Here is a 27,472-nt window from a genome sequence, read left to right on the forward strand (position 1 = left end):
CATTTTAAGAGGGTTCAGACAGTCTGCATACGCAGTAATTGAATGTGCAAATCACCAAGTGTACACACACTTGGCCCTGTGTTGACATATTGTACCTGTGCTCAGTACAACGTGCCACGTGAACAAGCCTGTATTCGGAGTGTTTCACGTGTATGATCTGGTCCTTTTGACCACAATCCCGCAAGGTCAATTAGAATTGTGATATGATATCTCCGAATCGCAGTTGCGGGCGGGAGGATAGGGACTTAGTCGCTTCATGTCAGACGTGATCTTCGAACAGAGGACTTCAGCTCCTTCTATCAAGAGATACACTGCCTCCGCACGTGGAGGCTCTGCTTCGGAGACCGTGCCTAACACCCTGGACCGATAGTACGTCCTCTAATAGTCCCTCCTTCTCAGACAGTAGCAGCTCTGGAGTGACCACTCGTGTCCCCCTCTGGCGATTTCCAGCCTGCCTCTCCACAGAGACCACGGCGCCGGCCAACTATTTCCTTACAAGGCCGGGCCCGAGCGCTGCTTTAAGGGAGACGGGTGAGGAGGGTGGAGTGAGCCAGCGCGCCAGGCGTGGAGGCGGGAGGCGGGTCGGTCTGCGTGGCTGGCTGGCTTCGTGGGCCGGGAAGGGGCTGCCGGTCTCTGGCATGGGCTGACTCCGCACGGCGCTCCCGCCTGTTTGCCAGCAGGTAGGATGGAGGGCAGCCATGGGGGGGGGGGGCAGGGCAGGGAGAAGCGGGGCTCGGGAGGGCCAGTTCCCTCGCCCGCGGGAGTGGGCTGCGTGGGGCTGTTTGTGTGTGCGCGCGCGCAGCCCACTCACGCCGCCCCCGCGAGTCGCACGCAGCGCCAGTCTGGGAAGCGCGCAGGATGCGGACGCCGAAGGAATGCAAACGACGGCGGATTGCGGCGGAAGAAGCGCGCGCGCTGCTGGTGGTTCTGGCAGCGGAGGATCGGGCGCGGGTGTGAAACGCGGAGAGGTAGGGCAGGGCGCCGGGAAGCCGCGCGGGAGCGGGCAGGGCTCGGTGGGGCAGCAGGCGGGGGGTTGCGCGCGCGCGCTCGGAGCGCGCACAGCCCTGCGGGTTGCCTCACTCGCGCCCTGGCCGTGTCCCGCGCCGGCAGGGCGCTCTCTCGTGGCCAGGCGGGAGGCTGGAGCGTCCTGTTCCCGCGGCGAGTCGAGAGCCCAGCCGGGGGTCCTGCGGGGAGGGGGCGGTGGGCGCCCAAGAAGCCCCGGGTGTGCAAAGGACAGGGATCTTCCTAGGTGGGCAGAAGGAGAGCGCCAGCGAAGAAAGTTTTATGCACCTCTGCATCGGATCTAACCTAGAAGTCTGGCTCTCGACAGGCAAATTATGGGCGCCTTAAATTTGCTGCAAGGCAGCCGAGGGATATCGGATTTGTCGGGTCTGTTTTGGCCGGGTGAAGCTCCCCAAATCGTTCTTCTTTGCTGTGGCCCCAAACAGGAGGATCCACCATTTGCTGAAGTGTGTGTGTATCTGTGTGTGAGTGAATATGTAAGGTTTCATTTTTAAAAAAAATATTGTGTTTTTTTAATTAAAGATTGAACTGTTTTTGTTGTTGCTGAACACATGCGAGACTTGCCTGTTGTGCTTCTGTAGTGTAGTGGAGCTCGTGCTATGCTGTTTCTCTGCTTGCTGCACCAAGCTGGCTAGTCGTCCAAGCTTGTATTAGTCCACCAACAGGTTCTTTTCTGTCTCCCCACCCCTCGTCTGAACCCTTTTTATCCATCCATCAGTTTGTCCAGCCATTTTCTGGATTCTTTCAGCCCCCACATGCTCCCCTTCCCATGACATGCACATGTGCTGCCTCTGTAAAAATGCCATTTCCTCTTCAGCTAATGCTTCATCATTTTCAATCTTCATCAGTATTGGGTACCAATTCTCGTCCCTCCATTCACATCTATGCATCACATCCAGATCCACCCTTTGCACACACTCCCCTCCCATGCCTCCATCCTTATCCATTCATGCCTATTTATATCACTTCATATCCATCTATGCAGCCTCAGGTCTGACTCACAAAATGAGACGGTACACATGCACGTCCACATTTCAGTTGTATGCAAACACATGTTATTTACACCACAGATTCTAGTGTACCTCCAAAGTGCATGCAGATTTTCAAAATGTCATGCTTTGACATACATGCAATCATATTTATGCAGTGTTTGATAATGCATCTGCATCTCCCTTGCGTTGCAATCTTCACATATAGCCCCCCCCAGTGCTTTTTTTCTGGGGGTACGCAGGGGTACACATACCCCTAAACATTTTTTGAATCTAAGTTTGGCCTCATTGAGGGGCAGTATTTCAATATGAGTAGGAAAATGAGAGTACCTCCTAAACATTTTTTTTAAAGGAAAAAAGCACTGCAGCCCCAGTTCCACACACATCATTTGGGACTTCACACACACTTTGCTAGCTCACTGTGATTGTAATATAATGCACGATGTATGCAAACATTATGCTTTCCACTCAAATTCCCCAGTATGTTGGCAACATTCATTGCATGCCAAACATTACACCCCCCCAGCATATACCTCCACCATTCATTAAAAAAACAATCAGGCACATTGGTCCTCACATGTAGATCCAATGCACATTCAGTCCCAGACAGCTATATAACCAAGATGTAATTGAGTGTTTTATAATGACCACAATACTCAGGTAAACAAGGTGAGAATGTGGTATAATTATGGACAGAATATCAGATGGAGTGGAAAGACCTGCTGTTCATCTCAATGAGTGGCCTCGGGCTTTTTTCAGCATTTACTGAAAGTTAATCCTCACAGGCTTGTTGTGCAGATAAAAAGGGGGCAATGATCCCAGCTATGCTGCCCTAAGATCCTTGAAGGAAGATACAAATGTGACAGTTAAATAAGAACAGTTTGCTAACGCACACATATGTGCACACACAACCACCTCCTTAAACACCCTGGCTGGCAACACAGTCCCTGATGTAAACATTCTCTTCTGTACACACATTTCAGCACAATTGGTGTGTATGCACATGGCACCTGAGGCACAAAATCCGCATCCTTCCTAATTCCGCCCCCCCTCCACCTTGCAGGCCACCTACCCCCCCTCCCAGGCCAGCATTAGTTTCTGTGAGAGCACCAGGATACCCATGTTTAGGGGTGGAAGGCTAGCTTTGTCCCCCCCCCCCACCAAGTGTGACACTTTCCCTCACTTCTATCAGTGGTATACTTGGGGGTGTTGAGTGCTTCTTGCCTCTTAGTGACTCCAACCATGGAGGACCAAAATAGATGAAATAGCAAGAGATCTGTGATCGGTACAGGCGCTGCCCAAATCCCATCAGATTTCCTTATCGAAATTGCCCTATCTGCAGCTGCAATTTGCCCTCCCCACATAAAACACATCTGGGCACCCCGTGGTGTCACAGCCCCAGTCTGATTTTTATCCCCACTTGCAGAACTGCTATTTAAAACCCCGAACAATCTCTGCCTATTAATAAACAAAATATCTGTGCTGGCCCTGAGAATCAAGCTTACTCTGTGTTGCCTTAGCCCATCTAATTGGTTCTGTTTTTTGGTCAACACAATGCCAGGTCTGGGGCTGGCTTTTTTTCAAGCCCCAATTGTAATGTCAGCCTCCACACTCCTACGTTTTTTATTTCTTCAGTAAATTTTTCGGCCACCACTCAGGGCAACACTCTCTCAAAGTGGCTTATAAGCATAATTAAAATAATATTAGTTTAATAATAATAATAATAATAATAATAACAATAATAATAATCCAGTTATAAAACTAAAAACAGCTGCAGTTTAAAAGACCAGCAAAACACTTTTTGTAAAACTCAAGATGGAAACAGATCATTTTTAAAGGATATTTAAAAGTCACACGGGTGTGGTATCTTACGTTCCTTCTGTCCTTACTTTTTCTTCTTACTTCTTTGGTTTATTTTGTGGTTAAGTGTGTGTCTCTTATTGTTTTGTTTGTTTGTTTGTAAGTACGCCTAAATAAAATGCTTAATTAAAAAAAATAAAAACAAAAGTTAACAAAGACTTCCTCTGAGAGATAGTTTCAGAGATATGGGGCCACCATGGAAAAGGCCCTGTCTGTAGGCTGGGAAGTGGGGCCTCTGAGGCTTATCTTAAGGTTTGAGCAGGTTCATATGGACTGCTGGGTAAGTGGATGCTACTCTCTGCCATCTGCAACCCCAGTTTGGATGTTTGTTGGTTCAGTCAGGGAAGTGTAGGCACAGTTACACTCTTTTCTGCACAATCCAAAATGTGTAGTGATTGTCTTTGGCAGAGGAAAGGGGCAACCCACATATTCTTCTTGGGATTTTCCAACGTTTTTAACCACATCTATGCCCCGTATCCCTTCTGTTCCCAGGCGTTGGGGCAGACTACACAAATTAGAAAGCATCCTGAGGCCTAGAAGAGATGACACTTTAAAAAAATAAAAAGTAGTAAAGGCAAGGGGGAGAGAGATATCCTGGATGTATATTTTATACATTACTGTTAATCACCTTGACCAAATTCTATCTTCTTGATAGCTCTTCTGTTCCTTAGGCAGGGGTCTGGGTGCTGGAAGTATATTTTGCCAATCTGTACCCATAAAAGTGGCCAGATTCTGTAACAAAGTTGACACCCTCTAGCAGGAACTGTTTCACAATTAAGGAGGGCGTGCTCTCACGCAGAGCATCACACACACACACACACACACACACACGTGTATAACATGCAGAGCCCGAAAAGTGAGCAGTGGTCTACAAGTGTGGAGATGGAACTTTGTTCATGTAGTAACATTTTCTCTGTCTCGTATCACTTAAGCAAAAATTACCCCTTGGAACTACAGGCAAACCACACAATTGGATTTATTTATTTTTAGCTGGCGAACCTTTTAGCTGTCTGCTGCACAGCTCCCATTCATTTCAACGGGGAGTTGGGTTTTAAAGCACCCACCAGTATTTGACCCAAACTCAACTTCTCTCATTCTGGAAATAAATAAATGGAAACCATCTTTCCAAATACTTACTGTACATAATTTTTGTCTGCCATTTCCTGTACATAATCTGTCTTCATGTTTTGCATAGCTATTATTTTATTGTCAATTATCTTTTGCTGTTGCTGCCACACACTGCAACTAGCTATAGCTGCTGCTATAATGTATGGCATTAATTTCTCATTTTCAACTTCTGCATAACCCTTCATATTTATTAGAGGAGGGGGAAGCAATGGCCCTATATTTACACGATACTGTACTTGGTTTTTCTTTGTTCAGGTCTTTAGCCTAGGGTTTCCAGCTGGCCCCTGGAAGAAACAACGCCCAGCAGCCTGCCCTTGCTCCTCTGCACTTTAACAGTTATGAGATCTGCAGAAATGAGCAAGCAATGCTTTTCACAGCATATTACTTGTTGATGTCTGCAGGAGCTAATAGCACAGGTGCAAGGGCAAATAAGTAAGCTGACAGACAACTCTGGCTTCATGTGGCCTGTTGCTGCACAGTGATGGGGGAGAAGAGACTATAAACTCTTCAGGATGAAATGGCTATTCTCTGTGCCCCCCCTTGCTTATGTGACCATAACAGTGGTTGAATGGCCTCCTAAATAGCCAGGAGATGAATCGCAAACACAATCAGCATTCTTTTTGTGTTGGACAGCTACTCATTACGAAAGAAAGAAAGAACTTGGCATAAAATGTGCATATACTATACTAATTTATATATGTATGTGCAAATTTGGATATAATTATGACCATAGGTAAAGGTAAAGGGACCCCTGACCATTAAGTCCAGTCGTGTCCGACTCTGGGGTTGCGGCGCTCATCTCGCGTTACTGGCCAAGGGAGCCGGCGTACAGCTTCCAGGTCATGTGGCCAGCATGACAAAGCTGCTTCTGGTGAACCAGAGCAGTGCATGGAAACACCATTTACCTTCCCGCCGAAGCGGTACCTATTTATCTACTTGCACTTTGATGTGCTTTCGAACTGATAGGTTGGAAGGAGCAGGGACCGAGCAACGGGAACTCACCCCGTCGCGGGGATTCGAACCGCCAACTTTCTGATCAGCAAGCCCTAGGCTCTGTGGTTTAACCCACAGCGCCACCCGCGTCCCTAATTATGACCATAGAAATATATAATAAATCTCACCATAGCGGGGAAGACTTGTGGGCCTGCTCCGTCTGCTTTCCAGGTGCTGCAGATGGACACCTTCAAGGCTCTCTCCCTCCTCTCTCTTCTAAGGGCTCTTTATCTTTAAACCACTCGGACCAGAAAGCTGTTCAGGTGGAGGATACCTTGAAAGCTTTTCAAATAGGGGATGGTCTTCTGTAAAGTAGGACACATGAGCACCCTATTTATATACTCTGGCCTCCTAAACCAGCCCTAACCCCAACTGCCAGCAGTGAAGGAATAACAGGGATTGCTTACACAGACCCCTTCCTTACCCCATAGATGCATACTGTGCTGTTGCTCTTCCTCTTGGATCCGAAACTGCTTGCACTCTTGAGGAGTGGTGTGTGTGTGTGTGTGTGACTCTTCTTCTGACATTTCCAGAAATTCTTCCTTATGTATCAACCTAGAGCAGTGTTTTTCAACCACTGTTCCGCGGCACACTAGTGTGCCGCGAGATGTTGCCTGGTGTGCCGTGGGAAAATTACTTTATATATAGTCAATATAGGCACAGAGTTAATTTTTTTAACATTTTCTAATGGTGGTGTGCCTCGTGATTTTTTTCATGAAACAAGTGTGCCTTTGCCCAAAAAAGGTTGAAAAACACTGACCTAGAGGGCCCCCAGGGGGTTAGACTAGATGACCTTTGGTATCCCTTCCAACTCTACAGTTCTATGATTCCCCCGTGGATTCCATGCATGGCACCAGGTCAGGGCTAGACATGACGGGACAAAGCAACAAATGGCAGCCCCCCCCCATAAGACAAGATGCATATAGGACCCAAGCAGTGGCGGAGCTAGCTGCTAGGGCACCCGGAGTGGCGCACATGCCGTGCACCTGGGGGCAGGGCGATCCGCCCAGGGGGGATTTTGTCCCCCTCCTCTGGGATGACACCCGGGGTATACCGCCCCCACCGCCCCCCCTTCCTATGCCCCTGGACCCAAGGCAAACTATTTTTGCAACTGAGGGAGAAAATCTCACAAGTGCCTGTTTCTTCCCTCCTTGACAGTAGAAATACGCCAATCAATTAAATTAATTAAAACAAAACAACAATTTGCTGCCCTTTCATGATACCCCAAACCAGCTGCTTGAGGTGGCTGCTTTGCTTTGACTAATGGTAGGGCCAGCAGTGGATTTTGGGCACCATTAAGGATGGCAGAGTGGGGGGCATCTAGTTCTCTTCCACGGATTCCAAGTGCCCAGTGTCACCTGGGAGACACCCCCCCCCATCTCGTTCATTTCAGAAAAGCTCGAACAGAGAACTTCTGAGTGGATCATATCCAAATTAACACATCTGTATGTGGAGCAGGGGGGAGCTGTTTGGATTTTCTGCCACGGGCATCAAAATGTCTTGACCTGGCTCTCCATTGGGCCCTACATCCGACAAATGTTTTATATCTCATGACAGAGGAATGATCTCTGAAGTTTCTGGCCGAAGAAGCCGTGGGAATGAGCTGACCCCATTTCAGTGATCTGTTTTGTGTGTGTGTTCCTCCCAACATCTCTGGGCCTAGCTATTCCTGTGCTGCCCGTCTGCAGCCGTCCGCAATGCCGCTCGGGAAAGGCTGGAAGAAAAAGGTTGAGGACATCACCAGCGTCTATGACATCAAAGAGAAGCTGGGCACGTGAGTGAACCAACAACGGCTAATGGAAGACCTGTGTGGGGCACTTTGTGCTATGTGGGCCCTGCCAACGACACCCAGTTGGGAACTGAAGCTTCCTGGCACTCGTCATTCCTTGATTTTCCCATGTTCTGAACTGCCCCTTCTCTGCTGCTACAGCAGACTTCCTTAACCTGGTGCCCTCCAGAACTTTTGGACCACAAATCCCATCAGCCCCAGATGGCAAAGTAACGTCCTCTCTTCCTCCCACCCACCTTAACACCATTTTCTCCCTCTGCTCCCAGCCCAATCCCTGGCCAACTGATCTGAACCTACAGGGCTTCTCTCATGGGGATAAACTTTGGTTTTGCTCCGCCATTCCCCAAAGCCCTTCTCCTTAACTTCAGTTGACAAATCTGTACTCATTTTAAACGTTGTCAACATAAGCAAAAACTAGCCTTTCCCATGGGTAGTGGTGCCGTTAGGTAATTTTAGATTTCAGACATCATGGTCTTAAGGGTGGAGGATGGGTAATGCATACCACTTATTTCGGAATTTTTTAAGGCAGCTCTGCTGTGTTTGGCCACCCTGCTGTCATTCTGCTGAGCAGAGCCCTGTACGGCTGCCCCAAAACCCTGTCCTGATGGCACCACTGGGCAGGGAAGGTGATAGGGGTGGCTGTGTGCTATGCTAGCAGCTCACACCTTACCTTCCTAGTTCCAAGCCCAACATGATGCCTCCCTCAATCTGCCACTCTCAACCTGCACTTCTCTTAGCCCCCTGGTCTTGCCCCATCACCTCTGGTGCTTTTGCAGTTGGACACATGCTCCCCGCTGCAGGGTGTCTCTTTCTGCAGAGACACCCCAGGAATGGCGCAGCCTGATGCACTTCATTTGCATGCTGCCATCCTATTGGCTGAACTGGGGGTGGGGGGGCTCTCACACATGTCTGACGTGTATGGGACAATAATAGACCAAGAGTCCAGGGAATCGGAAGTGGGGGAGTGAGAGCAGCCACAGAGTTAACACTTCGCTAACTGAGTGTACAAATCTCCCCCCTTTTTGGGGGGGTTTCAGTGCAATAGAATGTGGAGTAGATATAGGTGCCATTTCAGGAGGGGCATGTAATCTGGAACATGACTCAACTCACCCCCTGCCCACCACTTCAAAAAAAACCCACTTATTCTGCCTGTGCAGGGGAAGCCGCAGGCCTGGGTCCACACATGCATACCCGTTAGCTGTTTCCTCTGTAGCATCCAGTGATTGCGAGTGAACTTGCATGTTGCTAGATGTCGGTTTAGAAACCCTTTCGCTGGAGGCAGCTCACACATTTATCTAAAGACCATCAGATCATGAAATGTCAAGCAGTAAACAGAGCTGTGAGAATCTGTTCCCGATGTGATGAAGAAACAGGATCCCGCTGTGTGCACTTGCAGTAACTCTCAAAAAGTTAAAAAAAATAAAAAATAAAAAAAATCCTTCCAGTAGCACCTTAGAGACCAACTAAGTTTGTTCTTGTTCTCAAAAAGTTATTCCCCTTGTGCATTTCGGTAACGCTTGGGTCATTTGCCCTACTAAAAGGAACCCACATCTGATTTAACTTAGTAGTGAAATTCTTAACTGTTTTTGCTGTTGTTCCCAGCACCAGTACGATGCAAGCTGAGGGTTTTTTTTGGGACTAGGAACAAACAAATGCTAAGGGCTTCCCATGAGAAAGTGAGAGAGACAACTTGTGACATTTATTCATTATTTTTCATCTTTTAGGCTGGAATCCTGTAACCACTTTCCTGGGAATAAGTCTCACTGAGCCAACTCAGTGAAACTCACTTCTGGGTAAACATGCATATAGGACTGTGTTGTCAAGGGCTACTGCAGCTGTTTTGATTATCCAACCATCCCCAGCCAGACCATAATGGCTGCCTGCATCTTTAGTGAAAATATTATAGCCAGTGGTGCAGTTAGGTAAATTTAGACTCTGGATTTTATGTTTTTATGAGGAGCACCTTTTTAGGGTAAAGCGTGTCACATGGGAAAACAGCTCTGTGGCATTGAGGGAGGTGCACATGTGTGTGCAGACAGGGGGGTTCATTCTGCCTCTCTCTGATCCTCCTGCTGCCCTTTTCTGACAGGGGGGCCTTTTCAGAGGTGGTCTTGGCACAGGAGCATGGATCCCAACGCCTTGTAGCTCTCAAATGTATTCCCAAGAAAGCTCTGCGGGGCAAGGAAGCAGCAGTGGAGAATGAAATCGCAGTTCTCAAAAAGTAAGTAACTGTGTGTGTGTGTGTGTGTGTGTGTGTGTGTGTAGAGACATATCTAGATATATTCATGTTCCTTCTGGAATATAAAATGCATCCTCAAAATCTGCTTTCATTACCGGGGTTCAACTCTGTTCAAACAATGTTTATTATGTGCCTCAAAGCATGTGCAGAGAACCTTTCCCTGAGTGACTAAAGTCTAGTCCCTACAGATATGGGATTGGGGATCTAGGATCCCACTTTTGGGTCAGAGAATGTGGCTTGCAGTGTTGTTTATAAACTGCATTTATTTCTTAACTTTCCTCCAAGGAGCTCAGGATCTCCCCCCCCTCCATCCCAGGTGGGTTAGGCTGAGAGGTAGTGACTGGCCAAGGTCACCTCACTCACTTTGTGGAGATTTGAATTAGGGTCTAGCTTGTCATCCATTGAAATTCCCTCTTCTGCACCCATGTTAAAGATTCAGGGGGAGCCCTTTCCTCTTTGGCATCTGAGCCACCCTAATTTGACTTTGGGCCTCCCCAGTCCAAGTCCAGCACTCACCACGGCACTCTCAAGCCTTGCATGTAGACACTTGACTGTATTATGTTCTAGACACAAGCCTGTCTCACAGCCAGGGCAGAATCCAGGGTTTTCTGACTCCTGCCCACTTCTCCATCTCTTAGTTTCTGTTTAATCTCACTGGCATTGCAGGATTCAGCACGAGAACATTGTGGCTCTGGAGGACATTTATGAGAGTCCCACTCACCTGTACCTGACCATGCAGCTGTGAGTAGAAGTGCTATTCATTTGGGTCTGGGTTGGGGTTGTCCCCAGAGTGCCTTGGAGATGGCTAGTCCTTTCTGAATTGGCTGGGAGTGGCAGGTGTGACACTGGGTTAGGTAGTTCAAGAGCTGAAGGAGCACAAGCAGCTACAGGTATTTAGTACTGCTGCAGATGAGAGCTAAGGGGATGTGGCCAGGGCTTAATGCAGAAGCCGGCCTTTGAAGAGAGACCTGACATTGGTTGGCCCCCGCGCATGTTCACTTCATCAAATCTGGCCCTCTTTGAAAAAAGTTTGGGCACCTCTGGCTTAAGCGTCTCAGAATATACCAGTCTTGACTCTTGGTATTGGGGAAGGGCAGGCAAAATCTGCAAAAGAAACTATTGCAGAAGGTAATTTTTGTAGGGGGAGTTAGATGATAGAAGAACCCCTGGATCTGGGCTGGCCCAAGACATTCTGTTGCCTTGTATAAAAGACAAGATCACTTATCTCCCTCCCAATCTGTGCATTTCATGTACGGAAGTTAACTGGACCGGCAGTTTAATATTTGGGCACCATGTGCGCTGCACATTTAAGGCCATATGATGCCACTTTGAGCAGTCATGGCTTTCCCCAAAGAATCCTGGGAACAGTAACAGGTGGGTAGCCGTGTTGGTCTGCCATAGTCAAAACAAAATAAAATAAAAAATTCTTTCCAGTAGCACCTTAGAGACCAACTAAGTTTGTTCTTGGTATGAGCTTTCATGTGCATGCACACTTCTTCAGTAGTTTGTTAAGGGTGCCGAGTGTTGTTAGGAGACCCCCCCCCCCCATCTCCCACACAGAGCTATAATTCCCAATATGCTTTAACAATCAATCCCTCTTCCCAAGAAACCCAGGCAATTTCAGCTTTGTGAGGGGAACAGGCGCCTCCTGCTTTAAATGTAGATGGGGCCTGGAGGTAAGCCACCTGTCTCTGGTTTGCAGTGTGACAGGAGGAGAGCTCTTTGACCGCATCATTGAGCGGGGCTACTACACCGAAAAGGATGCCAGCCAGCTCATCCGGCAGGTGCTGGAGGCAGTGAACTACCTGCACGATCTGGGCATTGTTCATCGGGATCTCAAGGTGAGAGCACAGAGGGCCCTGGGATGGTCTGGGGCAGGAGTGGGGGTGCTATACATGATGTCAGGTGTGGGGTAGGTGAGCATGTGGTCTCTTGGGTGCCAGGCGAAGACATTTTTATCTTCTCAGGCTTTGAAACTGATTTTTTTAATCCACTTAGTTTTAAACCTGTTGTGTATAGCTAGTGATGCTGTGTATTTTCTGTCCTTTTGCTGTGTTTTAAAGTGTTATTGTTTGCAACCAGCCCAGAGAGCTGGTTAATAAAATAAAAATAAAATATTTTTTTTTTAAAAAAATTATTGGGTGGAACTGAAATGCTACTAACAAATGAATAAAGCAGGGAGGGAGGAAAGGCTACAGTCGCTGCTCACACTTCCATAGGAATTCCTTTGCAATCCTGGGGGGCCTTCAGAACTTGTGGGCCACCGAGCCAAATGCAGCGCATGAGCCACAAACACCGGTTGCCCAGGTCACATTCCTCCCCACCATTTTCTGCACCTGCGGGTGAACTGCAAAAATGGGAGGTTTGTTGGAGAACTTGGATGGACTGCACTTGGCTTGATAGGCCTGCACAAGTTGTGCATTTAGTGGGTTAGAGTAGCAGGTGGTGCGAGGGGCCTCTGTTATTTCTCAAGCTGATGGAGAAAGGAGTTGAGTGGGGACAGTCCTTGGTTCACATGCTAGTTGGGTTTAGTGGCAAAATCCAGACTTAGATGGGGGAAGTTCAAATCCCTCCCCACCCATGAAGCCCATTGGCTGAACTCTTGGTACAACTGCTTCATGTTTTTGCTTGAAGAATGTAATATTTGTAGATAGAATTGTAGAGTTGGAAAGGGATCCCAAGGGTCATCTAGTCCAACCCCCTGCAATGCAGGAATCTCAACTAAAGCATCCCTGACAGATGGCCGTCCAACCTCTGCTAAAAAAAAACAAAACCTCAAAGGAAGGAGAGTCCACAACCTTCTGTTCCACTGTCAAACAGCTTTTGCCATCATAAAGTTCTTCCTGGAATCTCCTTTCCTGTAACTTGAATCCATTGGTTCGTGTCCTACACTCTGGAGCAGGAGAAACGAGCTTGCAGATGTCATTAAAGGAACTGGCAAAGAGCCCCTTCAGGGACTGGCTGGCTACAGAGTTCATGGGGGATTCAATAGTGCAGCGCAGCCCAGGGAACCTGTCAGCTGGTGATGGGCACTGACTTCAAGCTATTTTGTTTTTTGCTGGGTTCGGACTGGCTGGGGAACTTTGTAGTGCAACTGATCCCAGTTGGTTTGCTCTCAGCAGCTGACTGGTGATAACAAGAAGGCTCTCTAGCCAATGTACAATTGGAAGTGCACTTTAAGGCTCCCAGTTGTGTATGTCTCCAGTTGCCCCTCACCTGGCATCAGATGTTATAGAATCATAGAATCATAGAATCATAGAGTTGGAAGTGACCACAAGGGCCATCCAGTCCAACCCCCTGCCAAGCAGGAAACAACATCAAATCATTCCTGACAGATGGCTGTCAAGCCTCCGCTTCAAGACCTCCAAAGAAGGAGACTCCACCACACTCCTTGGTAGCAAATTCCACTGCCGAACAGCTCTTACTGTCAGGAAGTTCTTCCTAATGTTTAGGTGGAATCTTCTTTCTTGTAGTTTGAATCCATTGCCCCGTGTCCCCTTCTCTGGAGCAGCAGAAAACAACCTTTCTCCCTCCTCTATATGACATCCTTTTATATATTTGAACATGGCTATCATATCCCCCCTTAACCTTCTCTTCTCCAGGCTAAACATACCCAGCTCCCTAAGCCGTTCCTCATAAGGCATCGTTTCCAGGCCTTATGCCTGGTGTGCAGCCACTAGCCATGGTTTGGGAGGAAAGGGCTCTCAGGCCAAAGTAGGCCAGTGGGATGGACGTCAGTCATCCATGTTTTACTATTTTGTTTGTCGCCCTGGGCTCCTTTGAAAGGAAGGTGTGTCTGTTTGTCTGTCAGTCCATCCGTTGGGTTGCTTAGGGGAAAGGAGAAACAGAACTAATATGCAGGTAACCCCATTCTGTGCTACACCCCAAACAGCCTGAAAACCTTCTCTATGCTACTCCGTTTGAAGATGCCAAGATTATGATTACAGACTTTGGGCTGTCCAAGATTGAGGCTGATGGGATCATGTCCACAGCTTGTGGTACCCCTGGCTACGTGGGTGAGTGTGGCACGGGGGGAGGTGGGATCAGCATCGTAAGCTGAGTGGGGAGTAGTAAGATGGAGGGTGTCTCTGCAACTAAAAGGGGAAATGTGTCTGCTTTTAGCCTTTCTTCGTGTAATTATGGCAAGCTGCAAAAATGGTCTGGTTGGCTCCTCTTTCTAGGGCAGATAACATACAGATGGATGCCTGAAGTATGGATGTTGTGGGGTTTGTGGAGGGATTGAGGTAACAAAGTATAAATAGCGAAACACTGTTCCATTGGCAGAGCTTCCAGAAATACTGCCCATGTGTATAGACATAATTTTGAGGCGAAGAATTCTCTATGCTAAAAAGGAAAAAGAAAAAAAGCCATGATAACCTGAATTCTACAATCTATATTAAATTATGCAACCTTTTTTTCTGCTGCTACTATTCACTGAAGATATTGCAAGCAACAATTACAGGGCACGGAGGCTGTACCCATGACCTCTGGCCAGTGACATAGTGTGTTGGGTGCCAGGGGTGCTGTTGCCCCGGGCACACAATCGGGTGGGGACACGAACAAGACTCCCCCTCCGCAGAGATCTCTGTTGTGCCCCGTCCCTGCCTGGCACATGAGCGCCTGCCCAGAGGCAGTGGAGGCCAAGGTGCGTTGAGGATGCCCTTCACCCTCCGCACCCCCGCCCCACCCTTGCCTGCCACGCATGCACACCCACCCGCCCCAGGCACTGGCAAACAGTGCTACGCCGCTGCCCCTGGCAATCTTACACCCATGGCTTTTGAATCTTTCCCAGTCATTAGGTTTACACTTCCATGCGTGTTTTTCATAAGTATGCATGCTGCTGCCTTTTAATTAATTACCAGACAAAAGCTGAGGTATCCAGGTGGCAAATTTGGAGGCATTTCTGTGCCCCTACAGAATGTCAGCATACACACAACCCTGTTTTGTAATCCCTCAGGTTCTCCCAACTGGAGTGATTCAGAAGTGGGTGGGTTGGAGGTGACCTAGCTAAGGCCGCTCGCCCATAATTGTGCAGGGTCGCAGTGCTACATGAGCACACAGGGGTGAATTGTGAACAGGTACAGTCGACAACAGAGGCCCAGTATGACACTTGGCAGCAGGCAGGCAATGTTCTTGGATATTGCCTACAGGGTGAAAGGCTGCTCTGAATTTCTGGAGAGGTTCCTGGACTCAGATCTGGGCAGGGTGGCAGGGAGAGCCCTGCTGTCTGTCATGGAAGGAAGCTCCGCCACTTAATTCTAACTGTGTGGCTGTCAGGTTGCATTTGCTCAGGGAAAATAATTCCGTATGCACTCAGGCATAACATTTTTTGTACAAAAGAGTCACAGATGGGAGGGTTCTACTAGGTTAGAGGGAGCGGGGCCTGCAAGAACAACAGCACCTTTCAAGAAACATTTTGTGGGAGTGTGGGCCCTGTGTGTGCTGCTACACTGTCAGGCAGGGATGCACAACCTGCAGCCCTCCAGATGTTGTTGGACTACACCTCCCATCATCCCTGATCACTGGCTGTGCTGGCTGGGGATGATGGCAGTTGTAGTCCAGAAACCTCTGGAGGGCTGCAGGTTGTGGCCCCCTGCTAAAAGATGTGGCAGACATCAAAGCACCATGCCCTCCTCTCACTCTTGCCCATTGTGTCCTCTACAGCCCCTGAGATCCTGGAGCAGAAACCGTACGGAAAAGCCGTGGACTCCTGGGCGCTTGGTGTCATCTCCTACATCTTGTGTGTATCTTTCTCTGCCTTTTCCCCTGGACACATAGCTGTCAAGTCTCCCTTTTTTGGTGGGAAACTCCCTTATTCCAAGCCGTTTCCCGCTGCTATCGCTTATTGTTGATATCCCTTAAATTTCCCTTATTTCCGGGAAGGAGAGTTGGAGTCCGGGGACTCCTTGTGTCCCTGCCTTTCTCAGCCCTGCCTGCCTACCTCACGGGACTGTTGTGGGGATTAAATGAGGACTAGGACCAGGGAGCTCCTTGGAGAAAAAGGTGGAATATAAATACCTAATAACAAACAAACAGACAGACAGACAGACAGACAGACAGACAGACAGCTATATAAAGAAGAAGATAAAATAGACGAATGTTTCTTGGCAACAGGTTCTCAGATTAAACATTGCTGCCCCAAACTGGAGGCAGAGCAGAGCCAACCTGGCCAGAAGCCATCAGTGGTCCTCTCCTCCTGCATGAATTGGCCTAATCCTTTTCTAAAACCATCCAAGCTGGTGTACATCGCTGCTCCCTGTGGCAGGGCGTTCCAGAGGTTAACCGTGTGCTGTGTGAATAAGTGCTTTCTTTTCTCTGCCCTGATTTCGCTTTCCTGGGGTAAATTAATTTGTAGCCTGGGGGGATTACCACGGTGTGGACTGTCTCTGAGAACCGTAGACTGTCCCCGGGACAGGTGAGGGTGCTCATTCCTTATTTTCAAATCCAAAACTTGACATCTATGCCTGGACAACCTCTTGCATGTTACCACAGGTAGCAGCCTCTGTGCATGCCTTTGATTCAGTGCCTTTTGCTGCCCCCCTGCAGGCTTTGCGGTTATCCCCCTTTCTATGATGAGAACGACTCTGAGCTTTTCAACCAGATCCTGAAAGCTGAGTATGAGTTTGATTCCCCATACTGGGATGATATCTCTGAGTCAGGTGAGTGGAAGCGGGAGGAGGGCCTGGGAGGGCAGAAGGAGGGCTACCTATAGAGTCACTACTAATACATAACAAAAAAAGGAGAGAAAACACATCCTCCAATAAAAGAACAAACACTCATTTATGAAAACTGAGAAATAATTAGCATAATTTACATAGAAACACAACACAGCCAACCTGCTCAGTCCAGGGAGGTCATGCCCAAACCAGATGTTAATAACTCCTCTTATACTGTTGTGAGGTTTACCAAAATAAATAAATCCCTCATGTTTTAACTTCAGTCTTTATGGGAAATTAGATACAAGACAAACAGAGGGCCACCTTGTAGGATCTGAGACACCACAGAGATGTATCTGAGCTGAAAGAGTACTGCTTAAGATGTGGGTGTTTCAGTCCAGACTATTTATATATTATGACAACACAGCAGCTAGTCAAAAAGCAGCAGCATAAATCTTGGGGCTATTAAACTTGGAACCCCCAGGAGGCTTCAAAGAGGACAGTAAGAAAATGAGGAGGAGGAAGAAGATAGCATTGCATTGGTGAAGGGGTTTCCATGCCAAGCAAAAAAGCAAAGTCTCGCCGTGGAATTTGGGTTCGTTGCAAGGCAGTGGCGGCTGGCAGACCCCGGCCGTGGTGCGACAACTAGGTGGGACCAGTGGACAGCTGCAAGATGCCACATGGAGCTGTTGAGAAACAGGGAAAAACGAAGGCAGGAATGAAATGGTTATGAAGGAAAAATGAAAGCATGAGAGGGGAGTGGGTCAGTATGGAAATACTTTAAGCTGAGCTTGAAATAATTGCTCTCAGCAGAAAGTCACAGGGGATGAGGTAGTCTGAGCACCCCAAACATTTGCAACCGCATGTGGTTTTGAAAGTGGGATCCCGCCTGTAGCCTTATGAGCACCGATGATCATGAATGCACAATAAAAAGGACAGCTGGAGGTGTCCACAGAATGGTGATCTACATAAAGGAAATGTCTCAGTGGATAACTCTTTTAGAGGAAGCTTTCCATTTCAGGCAAGATCGTAGAAAAACATCTTACTTTCGTCAGCCTTCCTCTGCATCCAGTTTAGGGAGCGTGATAATTCTTACTTCAATGAGTTTATTTTGTTAGAAACTTATTAAAGGTAAAGGTAAAGGGACCCCTGACCTTTAGGTCCAGTTGTGGATGACTCTGGTCGGCAAGCCCTAGGCTCTGTGGTTTAGACCACAGCGCCACCCTTAGAAACTTATTAGGAGACCCCAAATGGAAGAATTTTGTTTATTAGAGAGATATTGGATTGGAAACAGTGTACATCTGCCTCACTGTATGCACCAAATAGTAAACAAAAACAATTCATAATCAAAATGCTTAAGAAATTGATTAAGTTTTCAAATGTGGAGGTAATGTTGGCCAGAAGCCTAAATTGAAGTTTATTAAATGGTTAGAACAAATAAAAATAGAAATATTGTAAACAAATGAAACACTGAAAAAAACCACCCAATTACAGTAATATAACTTGTTGGGGGAAAAGATGTGGGTGGAATCTTTCTTCCTTAAGTGGTGGATTTCTGTGTGGAGTGAGAGGTTTGTATGGAAGAGTATTGCAATAACTGTCTGAGGTGGTAAAAATGTAGACACAGACAGGGCTACTATGTCACAGTAGCCTACTAGGGCTCCATCTTAACAGGCAGCTTTTCAGATAATTGGCAATTGTTGTCCATTACCAACAACAAAAGGGAACAGCATCACTATTGCTCCCTGCACTTTTCCTCAGCCTACCGCATTAACCGACAAAATGGTGGCTCAGCAATCAAGAAAGCGAGTGCAGCCATGCCAAGGGCACGTGCCCCTTGAGCTGCCAGGGAGACACTTCAGGCAACAGCCTTTTGATTAAATGGTGAGGCTTGCCCCTTTGTTTCCACACAGCCAAAGATTTTATCCGACACCTTCTAGAACGGGACCCTGAGAAGCGATTCACCTGTGAACAGGCCCTGCAACACCCCTGGTAAGTCCCACCAGAGGGGGGGGGGTCTGCAAAGGTCTTGGCGGAAAGGGGAAGGAAATAATTTTGCCCACTGCTGGCATTTCTGTTTGTCCCAGAACATTGTGTGGTGAAGAAGAGTTTGGGAGATATGACAAAGATACATACATATACTGCATTAGAACAATACTGTACAGTGTTTTGTTTCATGAGCCAAGCTGCCCCCATTTTTGGTGTTCCAATATTATCAGCAATGGCCTTTTAGTGTGTGTGTATGTGTAACACAACACCCACCCACCCACACCCCTTTGGGAAAAGGAAAGATGGTGTGGAGAGCAGCAGTGAGGAGGGGGCACTCAAACCCTTCCACACTTGCTCTTTCTTCTCCCTAAATTCTCTGTTCTCATGGCCTTTCTGCCAATGGACTAAAAATGCATTTTGGGCTGGGGAGGGGCCAGCTGGGAAGGGAATCTGAAGTGAAGAGCAGCGGGAAGAAGGTTAAACACTTCCACTCAGACTGTTCCTTACCAAGCTTTGCTTTTCTTCAAAACAGTGGTGAGGCTCCACTAGATCAATTGGATTGTAACAGGAAGAAAAACAGTACAGTAGATCACACTTCTATAGCACACATGCTGGGTTCCGCCCAACTTTTGGGGGCTGGGCGCATGTGTGACTTCACATGGCGGAGGAGGCTGACCGGCGCCTGTTGTAGCCATGGGGAGGCCCACAAGGGCCTTGAAAATTTTTGGGGGGCCTCGGCCCCAGGGCCAGATGGGACCCCTGTTCTGTAGTTACATGTGTCTTGCTTTGATTCCACAACCTTCTGTATTCTGTTGGAGCTCAGGCCTCACCTGCAGGCCTAGTATTGAGTACTTAAATTCAGTAGGTGGTCTCGGAAAATTGTTCTGTCTGGAATGAAATAGGTAGCAAGATTGCACACCAAAACCTCATGATAAATCCTACTTTTCTGCTCTGCATTTGGGGAAGCCCTCCATCTCTTTCACAGTTTATATGGATAGGACAGGATAGGACAGGATAGGACAGGATAGGATAGGATAGGATAGGATGGGATAATCTTTATTGTCATTGTCCAATGCTGAACAACGAAATTGAACGTCTACATCAAACTTACAACTATCAACCTGCTATCCCCACCCATCCCACCTCTGCATAATAACCCCCTAAAAGCTCTGATACCTTCCCTAATTTTCTCCTAAAATTCTGATACCCCACATCTGAGTAAAGACCCTCCCTCACAGACTGCCTTTCGTTAAACCATACCATACCACGTTAAACCATAGTGAGACACCAGGGCTCCAAGATTTCCACATGCGAATATGAAGTGGCCAGAAAGTGAGCTGTGCATCAGTTGAGCTAGACCAGTCCCAGACCAGTGATGACACCAAGGCAAAATAATCTAATAAAAGATAATTACCCTGCCTGTTATGTATTTCAGGATCTCTGGGGACACGGCTTTGGAGAAAGATATTCATGGCTCTGTGTGTGAGCAGATCCAGAAAAACTTTGCTCGCAGCCAATGGAAGGTAAAGAGGAATGTTTAACTTGAACCCAAGGTGGAGAAGGTTTTGCACTCTTTCTGCAGGGCTTAATTGAAAGGAAGTGGTTCTAGGGTCCCTGCAAAGCTCTGCTCCACACCTGAGAGCCAGTGTGGTGTAGTGGTTAAGAGCGGTAGACTCATAATCTGGTGAACCGGGTTCGCATCTCCGCTCCTTCACATGCAGCTGCTGGGTGACCTTGGGCTAGTCACACTACTCTGAAGTCTCTCAGCCCCACTCACCTCACAGAGGGTTTGCTGTGGGGGAGGAAGAGAAAGGAGAATGTGAGCCGCTTTGAGACTCCTTCGGGTAGTGAAAAGCGGGATATCAAATCCAAACTCTTCTTCTTCTTCTTCTTCTTCTTCTTCTTCTTCTTCTTCTTCTTCTTCTTCTTCTTCTGATATCAGGTGTAGGATGGGGATTTTGTGACATGGCCAGAATGAACTTGTGGACCTCATTAAGAGCATGGCCTGCTATAATAATAATAATAATAATAATAATAATAATAATAATAATAATAATAATTTGTTATAACAGAATAAAACTTCAAACATTAAAAACTTCCCTATACTGGGCTGCCTTCAGATGTCATCTAAAAGTTGTATAGTTATTTACCTCCTTGGCATCTGACGGGAGGGCTTTCCACTATTTAGTTCCCGACCACTGCAGAAGAGTTTCCCCTGCTAATTTCTGCAGACCAAGCTGTTGCTTCAGGCCGGGCAGTTTTCTGTTAAGCTGGCAACCTTATTCACACTTCCATTCTTGCAGCGAGCATTCAATGCCACATCCTTCTTGCGCCACATCACCAAGCATGGACCTGGTGCGGAGGGCGAGGAAATTGGAGAGGCCACTTCTGGAGCGCATCACGGGAAATGGTGACCAGAGAGGTGCGTGTGATAGGAGAGCATTTTGCCCGCCAGGGGCTGCTGGGGGGGGGGGCAGATCTCTCACTTCTTTCTGCTTACTGCCCCGTACTCCTTAACAATAGCCGGACATGCAGAAATTAAGCGAAGGCGGCTTCTCTTAGCACGGAAGCTAAATAGAAAATTCTTTCCAGTAGCACCTTAGAGACCAACTGAGTTTGTTCTTGGTATGAGCTTTCGTGTGCCTGCACACGAAAGCTCATACCAAGAACAAACTCAGTTGGTCTCTAAGGTGCTACTGGAAAGAATTTTCTATTTTGTTTCGACCATGGAAGCTAAGCAAGCGAGGCCTTTCCTTTTATTTCTGCTTGTCAGTATTCTTTTAAAAGCACCGGGGCAGGGATGTAATTAGGAGCTATGCAGTTGTGGGGAGGGACTAAGCCTGAGAGCCATACTCAAGAGACCGCCCCTGCCACTCTCTGCCCGCTTGGCCTGCGTTTTGCAACGGAGCGTCGGGGGGGGGGGAGATGAGTCGAAGGCCGTCATGCAGAAGGGGGTGGACTGGACTCTCCTTCCTCGGAGGTTTTTTAGGTGATGGCCGTCTGTCAGGTATTCTTTAGCTGCGATTCCTGCATGGCAGGGGGTTGGACTAGATGACCCTCGTGGTCCCTTCCAACTCTACGGTTCCGTGAAAAATGTTCTAAGGGGCACGTTGCCCCCGTAGGTAGCTTTTTCTGCTTCCCGTTCATTGGTTTTGTGGCATGATTAGAGCCCGGGAGGGGGAAATGAGGTGGGGGAATGGCCGTGGCAGTGATGTGCACTGCTGCAGGAGGGATCCACCAGGGCACGGCTGAATTGTGCAGAGAGAGAGAGAGAGATTTGGTTCACTCTACAAGGCTGCTCTCTGAGAGTGACAGCTCCTAGGGACTGCCAGCAACCCAGCCTAGTCCTGACTGCCATGTTTCATTATTGCAAGCACAGTGCACAAGGAAACTTAGTGCCTGGGACCAAGGCATGGACAACATACAGAAACAGGCTGCAGGGCAAATAGCAATGGGAAGCAGGGGAAGTCTCAGTGGGTGTAAGAAGGTCTTATCCAGGACCAGGGCTCCAGAAGATGGGGCTGCTTTGTGCTGGGAATCCTGGAAGGGCGGGGTCTTACTGTCACAGAAATGGCCTGTCTTTAACCCATTTCTTGCCACCCGCAGGTGCCTGAAGAGCCTGGGCCGCTGCCCTTTGCATGAGCTACCCTCCTGCATGCGGCTTCACAGCCATGACGCTGCGCCAGTACCCTCACCCAAGAGGTGGGAGTGCCCTTTCATTTCCTGCTCCCCCTTCTGGGGACATCTCTGCCCTGAGGGGCCCAGGAGTCACGTCAAGTCAGCCACTGTCCAGCCTGCTTTGATCAGGGTTTGAAGTTGCCCTGCTGCCTGGGACCAAAGCCCACCTCCCCCTTAAGGCTGGTGAAGCCGTCACAACCTTGCTGTGTTACTCACCCCACACTTTCTTCCATGTTGGCTGTAGAGGCCAGCGAGAGCCCTGGATGGCTGGGGGGTGGGGTGGGGTGGGGTGGGGTGGAATGCTGCGTTGAAAAAGACACCCTTCCCTATAACCCATTGGGGGGATTCCAAGATGGATGTGAGACTCTTTCTCCTCCCCTTGAGAGTAACAACACGGTAGCTGCCGAGCAGAGAAGATCCGGCGGAGCAGAAGGACCGCACAGTAGGAATAATGGAATGGGAAATAGTAAAAAAAAGCAGCCGCCAGCAGAGCGGAAGGGAGCAGGGATCCCAGATCTGAGATAGGGAGGTGCCATTTTGCCATTTGATAGACATTGAGGGGACCTCGGGAGTTGGGCTCCAGAAGGTGAAGACAGATGTAACATTTTAAAGACTGGTGCTGGTGGTAGCCTCGCTATCTCCAAACTAACTTATATTTTTCTGTCACGGGGTGCACATTTTGGGGGGTGGGAGGTGGGGATTCTGCAGGGGTTTTTTGTTTTGTTTTTAGCATGGTTCAGTTTGAACCAGGGAGAAGTCAGCTGTGATGCGCACCAATTTGCAAGTACCCAGGATATCTCCAACTTACACCTCCACATTCTGAAGCAGTTTTGTAGCCTTTTTTTTTTTTTTAAACACACCTTGAGGTTGTGTTTCCTTTTTTTAAGATGAAGGAAGGACAGATCCAAGCCTCAGCACATGGGCAGTGCTGCCACAAGTAACAAAACCGCAAGAGGCAGACAGGTCTGCTTCAGGTACAAGGCATGGGGCAAGGGTGTGGGGTGGACACATTGCCTTGCAGTAGGAAGCCACTGGCCAATCCAGCATTTGACTTGTCGGCGCATATGCAGCATGAGTTGCTACGCTGGCGCTGCGCTGTGGGGCAGGAGCCCGCTCTGAGAATGCTACGTCTGTCTTTACCTCTTGCTGATTAGTGTTTTGTTTTTCAGTTGGGCCAGTTAGATAAGGTGTTGGCAGAATTATAGGGAAAGAGAGAGCCAGCTGGGACCAGACAGGAGCAGCCAAGGCCTCCTGGATTCATTCAGGTGCTCTGCTTTATGTTCACAGATCCGTCGCTACTTGCCCCTCTCCCCAGGGAAGAACTGGGCTCCATAGGACAGTTGCAGCACCCAGTCCGAAATAAAGTTGCTTCTCTGAGTGCAGCTCAGGGATGCCCCACGTGGCAGGGGGACGGGCTATCCCCTAATGTTCCCAAAAAGGTATTGGTGGGGAAAGCAGGGGGGGGTCAGCAAGGTCAGTTGCCCTCCTCCTCTATTCCACACCCTCTACAACCTGCCCTTGTATTCCTGTCAGACTGAACATTTGCTTTGCCGTGTTGCTCAGAGCTGGAGATTGTTCTTGTGGTTCTTGTGGGGACTGGTGGGGGTTGTTTCCGTCATGCTTCCCCTCCCCACACGTGTCAATAAATGAAAACTGTAACACCATATGGGAATGGTCATCATTTCTGTGTGAAGCCTGGCCTCTTCTCCCCCATCCACAGGTTATAACAAGCAGAGATGCCTAGCTGGAATGTTGCCCTCCCACAGAATCGGTGGCACTGCTTCACATATTATTTCCCTGACTTGTTTCCACCAAATAATGAGAACAGTTCTCTTCCACACATTCAAACTGAGGGGCTGAACTGAACGCTGTCTCTCCCACTTCCCAGTTTGTGCTCCCGGTGAATTATTGTTAGGCTAGAAGCCCAGCCCCGTCTTTCTGCTACTGCTTCCCATGTCAGGGACTACTTCTACTGGGCTGGACGGTCACTTTGAGGTTACACCCTGTTCCCCTCCTCGTGCCCTGTGCTGGCTGCTGTGATGAGTCTTGTGTCCACACCCAGTGTCACTGCCAGCTAGACCCACAGTTGTGCCTCTGTGCTGGCAAACGGTGGGAGTGGATTTGCTAATCCAGTTGCTAATCCTTAGGAAGAAAGTCTATATCCACATCGTGCTGGTGGCTGGCTGGTGGATAGAACCCAGGTATTCTGTCCTTCAACTTCTGCTTGGAGGAGGCAGTCACACTATACTTTACATTGGTGTAGCACATTTGCAATGCGTTATGCAAGAAAGTCTTTACACGAGCTCTGAAAGGAAGACCAGGGTTATCATCTCCCATGTTACAGATGAGGGACAAGCTAAGACAAGGGAAGCAGCTTGGCTAAGCTGATCCAGGAAGTTCATGGCCCAGGTGAGAGCTGAAGCCGAGACTTCTCTGTTTGCTTTGTTTGGCACTTTGTTACATCATCAGCTCTATAATACAACAACCTGTTAAGGAACAGACCATTTGGAGGAATGGCTGAAGAATGCATGCAAATTAGCAGCAGTGAGTAATCCTACCCAACACTCCAGCAGCTTCCTCCTACACACCCAGGAGAAGAGGGAGGGTGTCAGAGGAGCAGAAGAATGATTCACAGCCCAATCTTATGCATGTTTACATGGAAGTAAACCCCACTGTTTTCAATGGAGCTGACCATGGGCATAGCCAGGATTTATGGGGGGGGGAGGAGAGGCTTTATATTGGTGGGGGTGCAGAACCGAGTTAAACAATGATGCAATTGGTCAGTTAAGTATTTATTTACTTGATTTAGGGGGGGGGGGCAGCTGCTATGCCCATGGAGCTGACTAGCAAGGGATTTAATGCAGCCTTGGAATAAGTCACTGACCAACCAGTCCCTTGCTTTAGGACTAGGAATAGGCAAATCTCTATGTTCGTTTCTTGTTTTTCCACTCTTAAATTCAGTTCTCCACATTTCCACATCAGTTTGCAATTGTTTTTTTGTTAAGCCCTTTTTAAAAATTGCATTTTAGTGTGAATTTCTCCTAATGCACACATTGTTTGCAATTTTCCCTAGTATAACACACATTTTTGTTATTTTCATTAAATATATGCATTTTTGGGAACACTGGCAATTGCATTTTTGTACACATTGCTTAACTAGATAACTACATTTCAAAATTCAGAGAAGAGCAACTATGGGGGAAAAAGGCTCTCAGTCAACAATTTACAATTGTGGGATTTTTGTAAATTTGCCTTTAAATGCAAAACTGACAAACTTCTCCCCTCCCCCTACTCAAGACCCAGCCAACCTCAGCCAGCCAAGTACGCTATTGAATAAACCAGAAATAACTTCACCTGAAGAGGGGGCTACATTGAGCCAAAACATATGTGACAAATTTGGGAGTCATGTGACTCTTCTAAAAGTGCTATCCTTGCTGCTTAAAGCAAAGGTTTTTTGTTTTTTTTTAAAAAGAATTCTGTGTATGTTATTGGAGGGAATATTTATCTTATAATTGACTCCAAAAGCAAAGCTGAAGCCTGTGGTCTACTTCAAGCAGCTTCTCTGCTTTCAGCACAGTAATTTAGCTTTGGTTGCTTTTGGAGTAAAGGAGGCCAAGGCAGTTATATGGTGCCACCTTCCCACCACCGAATTGCAGAAAATTCAAACAATCCCCCCCACCTGCCCACTAAGCAGCAGCTGGAGCTGGCACTAGAAACACTTCTGCTGCTTTGCAGAACTGAAGTGAGGAAATTCTGAATGTAATTTTTGAATGTACATTGCAAACTGACTTTTGAGCAAAAACTGAGCAAGAGCCAAGGTAAAGGTAAAGGGACCCCTGACTATTAGGTCCAGTTGTGTACGACTCTGGGGTTGTGGCGCTCATCTCGTGTTCTGGCCGAGGGAGTCGGCGTACAGCTTCCGGGTCATGTGGCCAGCATGACTAAGCCACTTCTGGTGAACCAGAGCAGCGCACGGAAATGGCGTATCCCTTCCCGCTGGAGCAGTACCTATTTATCTACTTGCACTTTGACGTGCTTTCGAACTGCTAGGTTGGCAGGAGCTGGGACCGCGGGGATTCGAACTGCCAACCTTCTGATCAGCAAGCCCTAGGCTCTGTGGTTTAACCCACATTAAAAGAGACTCAGCACTGCCGCTCCTCCCTGTCAGAGATGCTGATGCCTCGTGGAGGTGGTAGACCTGCCTCTGTGTTGTACTACTTCAGACACAGGTAGGTAAGCATTTGATCGCAGGACCTTGCAAACCAAAACCCCTCACATAGAAAATGAGCAGGTTGGGGAGAAGGCTACGCATGCACTCCCCCAAAGAATCCTATTTTAAGGGTTCTGGGAATTGTAGCTTTGTGAGGGGTAAACTACAGTTCCCAGGATTCTTGGGGAGGGGGTGAGATGTATGCTGCGTATGCCACCCTAGTTTTCTTCCCTTCTAAAATGGAGGAGTGATTTATCCTACAAGCTCCCACCTGCTGTATGAGGTGATGCTGCCCAGATGCAGTGCAAACCAAGCCCCTGTCTCTTAATAGTTAAGCCCTACACCTTATATGTGAAAATGCCCAGCTGTTAACATATAATGCAAAGTCGAAGGGAGGCATTTGTAATCTGAATGAGCACTCCTGGCCCCTTGCAGACTACTGCCCTTGCTACTTGAAACCACATGTGTGAAAATGCATCTTCCTGCTCGCTGGTTATGTAAGCTGTGTTTGTGCTGGCTGAGAGCTGTAGATGTCTCTCTCTCCCTCTCTTGCTGCAAGCGCTCTTCCCCCTGCCTGTTCTTCTGCCTTTATATGTGGTTGCCAGGTTGCAACCTGGAGGGTCTCTCTGTGCCTTTACGCCGTTCCTTCCACCCTTGTGCATCTGGTATCTTGCTTGCTAGACCAAGGGGAGAAGGATGGAGATCAAAAAGACAAGAGAAGGAACAGGCAAGAGAAGCCATGGCTCACTTCATTGGTTGTTTTAAAAGCATATAGCAAATTGACCTGGCAAACACCCACCCCTTTCCATTTACCGCATGTTCTCTCTGCACTTTAAATAAATGCCAGTTTTAGACTGGCATTTGCTTGCACAAATGTGGTCTTCAGTGTCAGTAGGACAAGCAGAAATCCAAAAGGCG

General features: G+C 48.0%; 1 protein-coding gene across 4 annotated transcripts; it reads left to right on the forward strand.

Moving 5' to 3' along the window:
• The first annotated feature begins 583 nt into the window (after positions 1 to 583).
• On the forward strand, positions 584 to 22,610 carry PNCK (pregnancy up-regulated nonubiquitous CaM kinase). 4 transcript variants are annotated; one of them, XM_033173368.1, is made up of 12 exons: positions 584 to 680; positions 7,551 to 7,767; positions 9,872 to 10,003; positions 10,688 to 10,762; positions 11,724 to 11,862; positions 13,914 to 14,037; positions 15,686 to 15,761; positions 16,568 to 16,680; positions 18,591 to 18,669; positions 20,102 to 20,189; positions 20,970 to 21,088; positions 22,273 to 22,610. In XM_033173368.1, the coding sequence occupies exons 2-11, from the start codon at positions 7,691 to 7,693 to the stop codon at positions 21,078 to 21,080; spliced, it is 1,014 nt and encodes a 337-aa protein (XP_033029259.1). In that variant the 5' UTR covers positions 584 to 680; positions 7,551 to 7,690; the 3' UTR covers positions 21,081 to 21,088; positions 22,273 to 22,610. The 4 variants fall into 4 exon arrangements, with proteins under 4 accessions (XP_033029259.1, XP_033029260.1, XP_033029258.1 ...); XM_033173369.1 differs by having other exon boundaries at positions 7,657 to 7,767; XM_033173367.1 differs by lacking the exon at positions 584 to 680 and adding an exon at positions 850 to 968.
• The last annotated feature ends 4,862 nt before the right edge of the window (positions 22,611 to 27,472 follow it).

This window comes from Lacerta agilis, chromosome 16, assembly GCF_009819535.1.
Source record: "Lacerta agilis isolate rLacAgi1 chromosome 16, rLacAgi1.pri, whole genome shotgun sequence".
NCBI classification, from domain to species: domain Eukaryota; kingdom Metazoa; phylum Chordata; class Lepidosauria; order Squamata; family Lacertidae; genus Lacerta; species Lacerta agilis.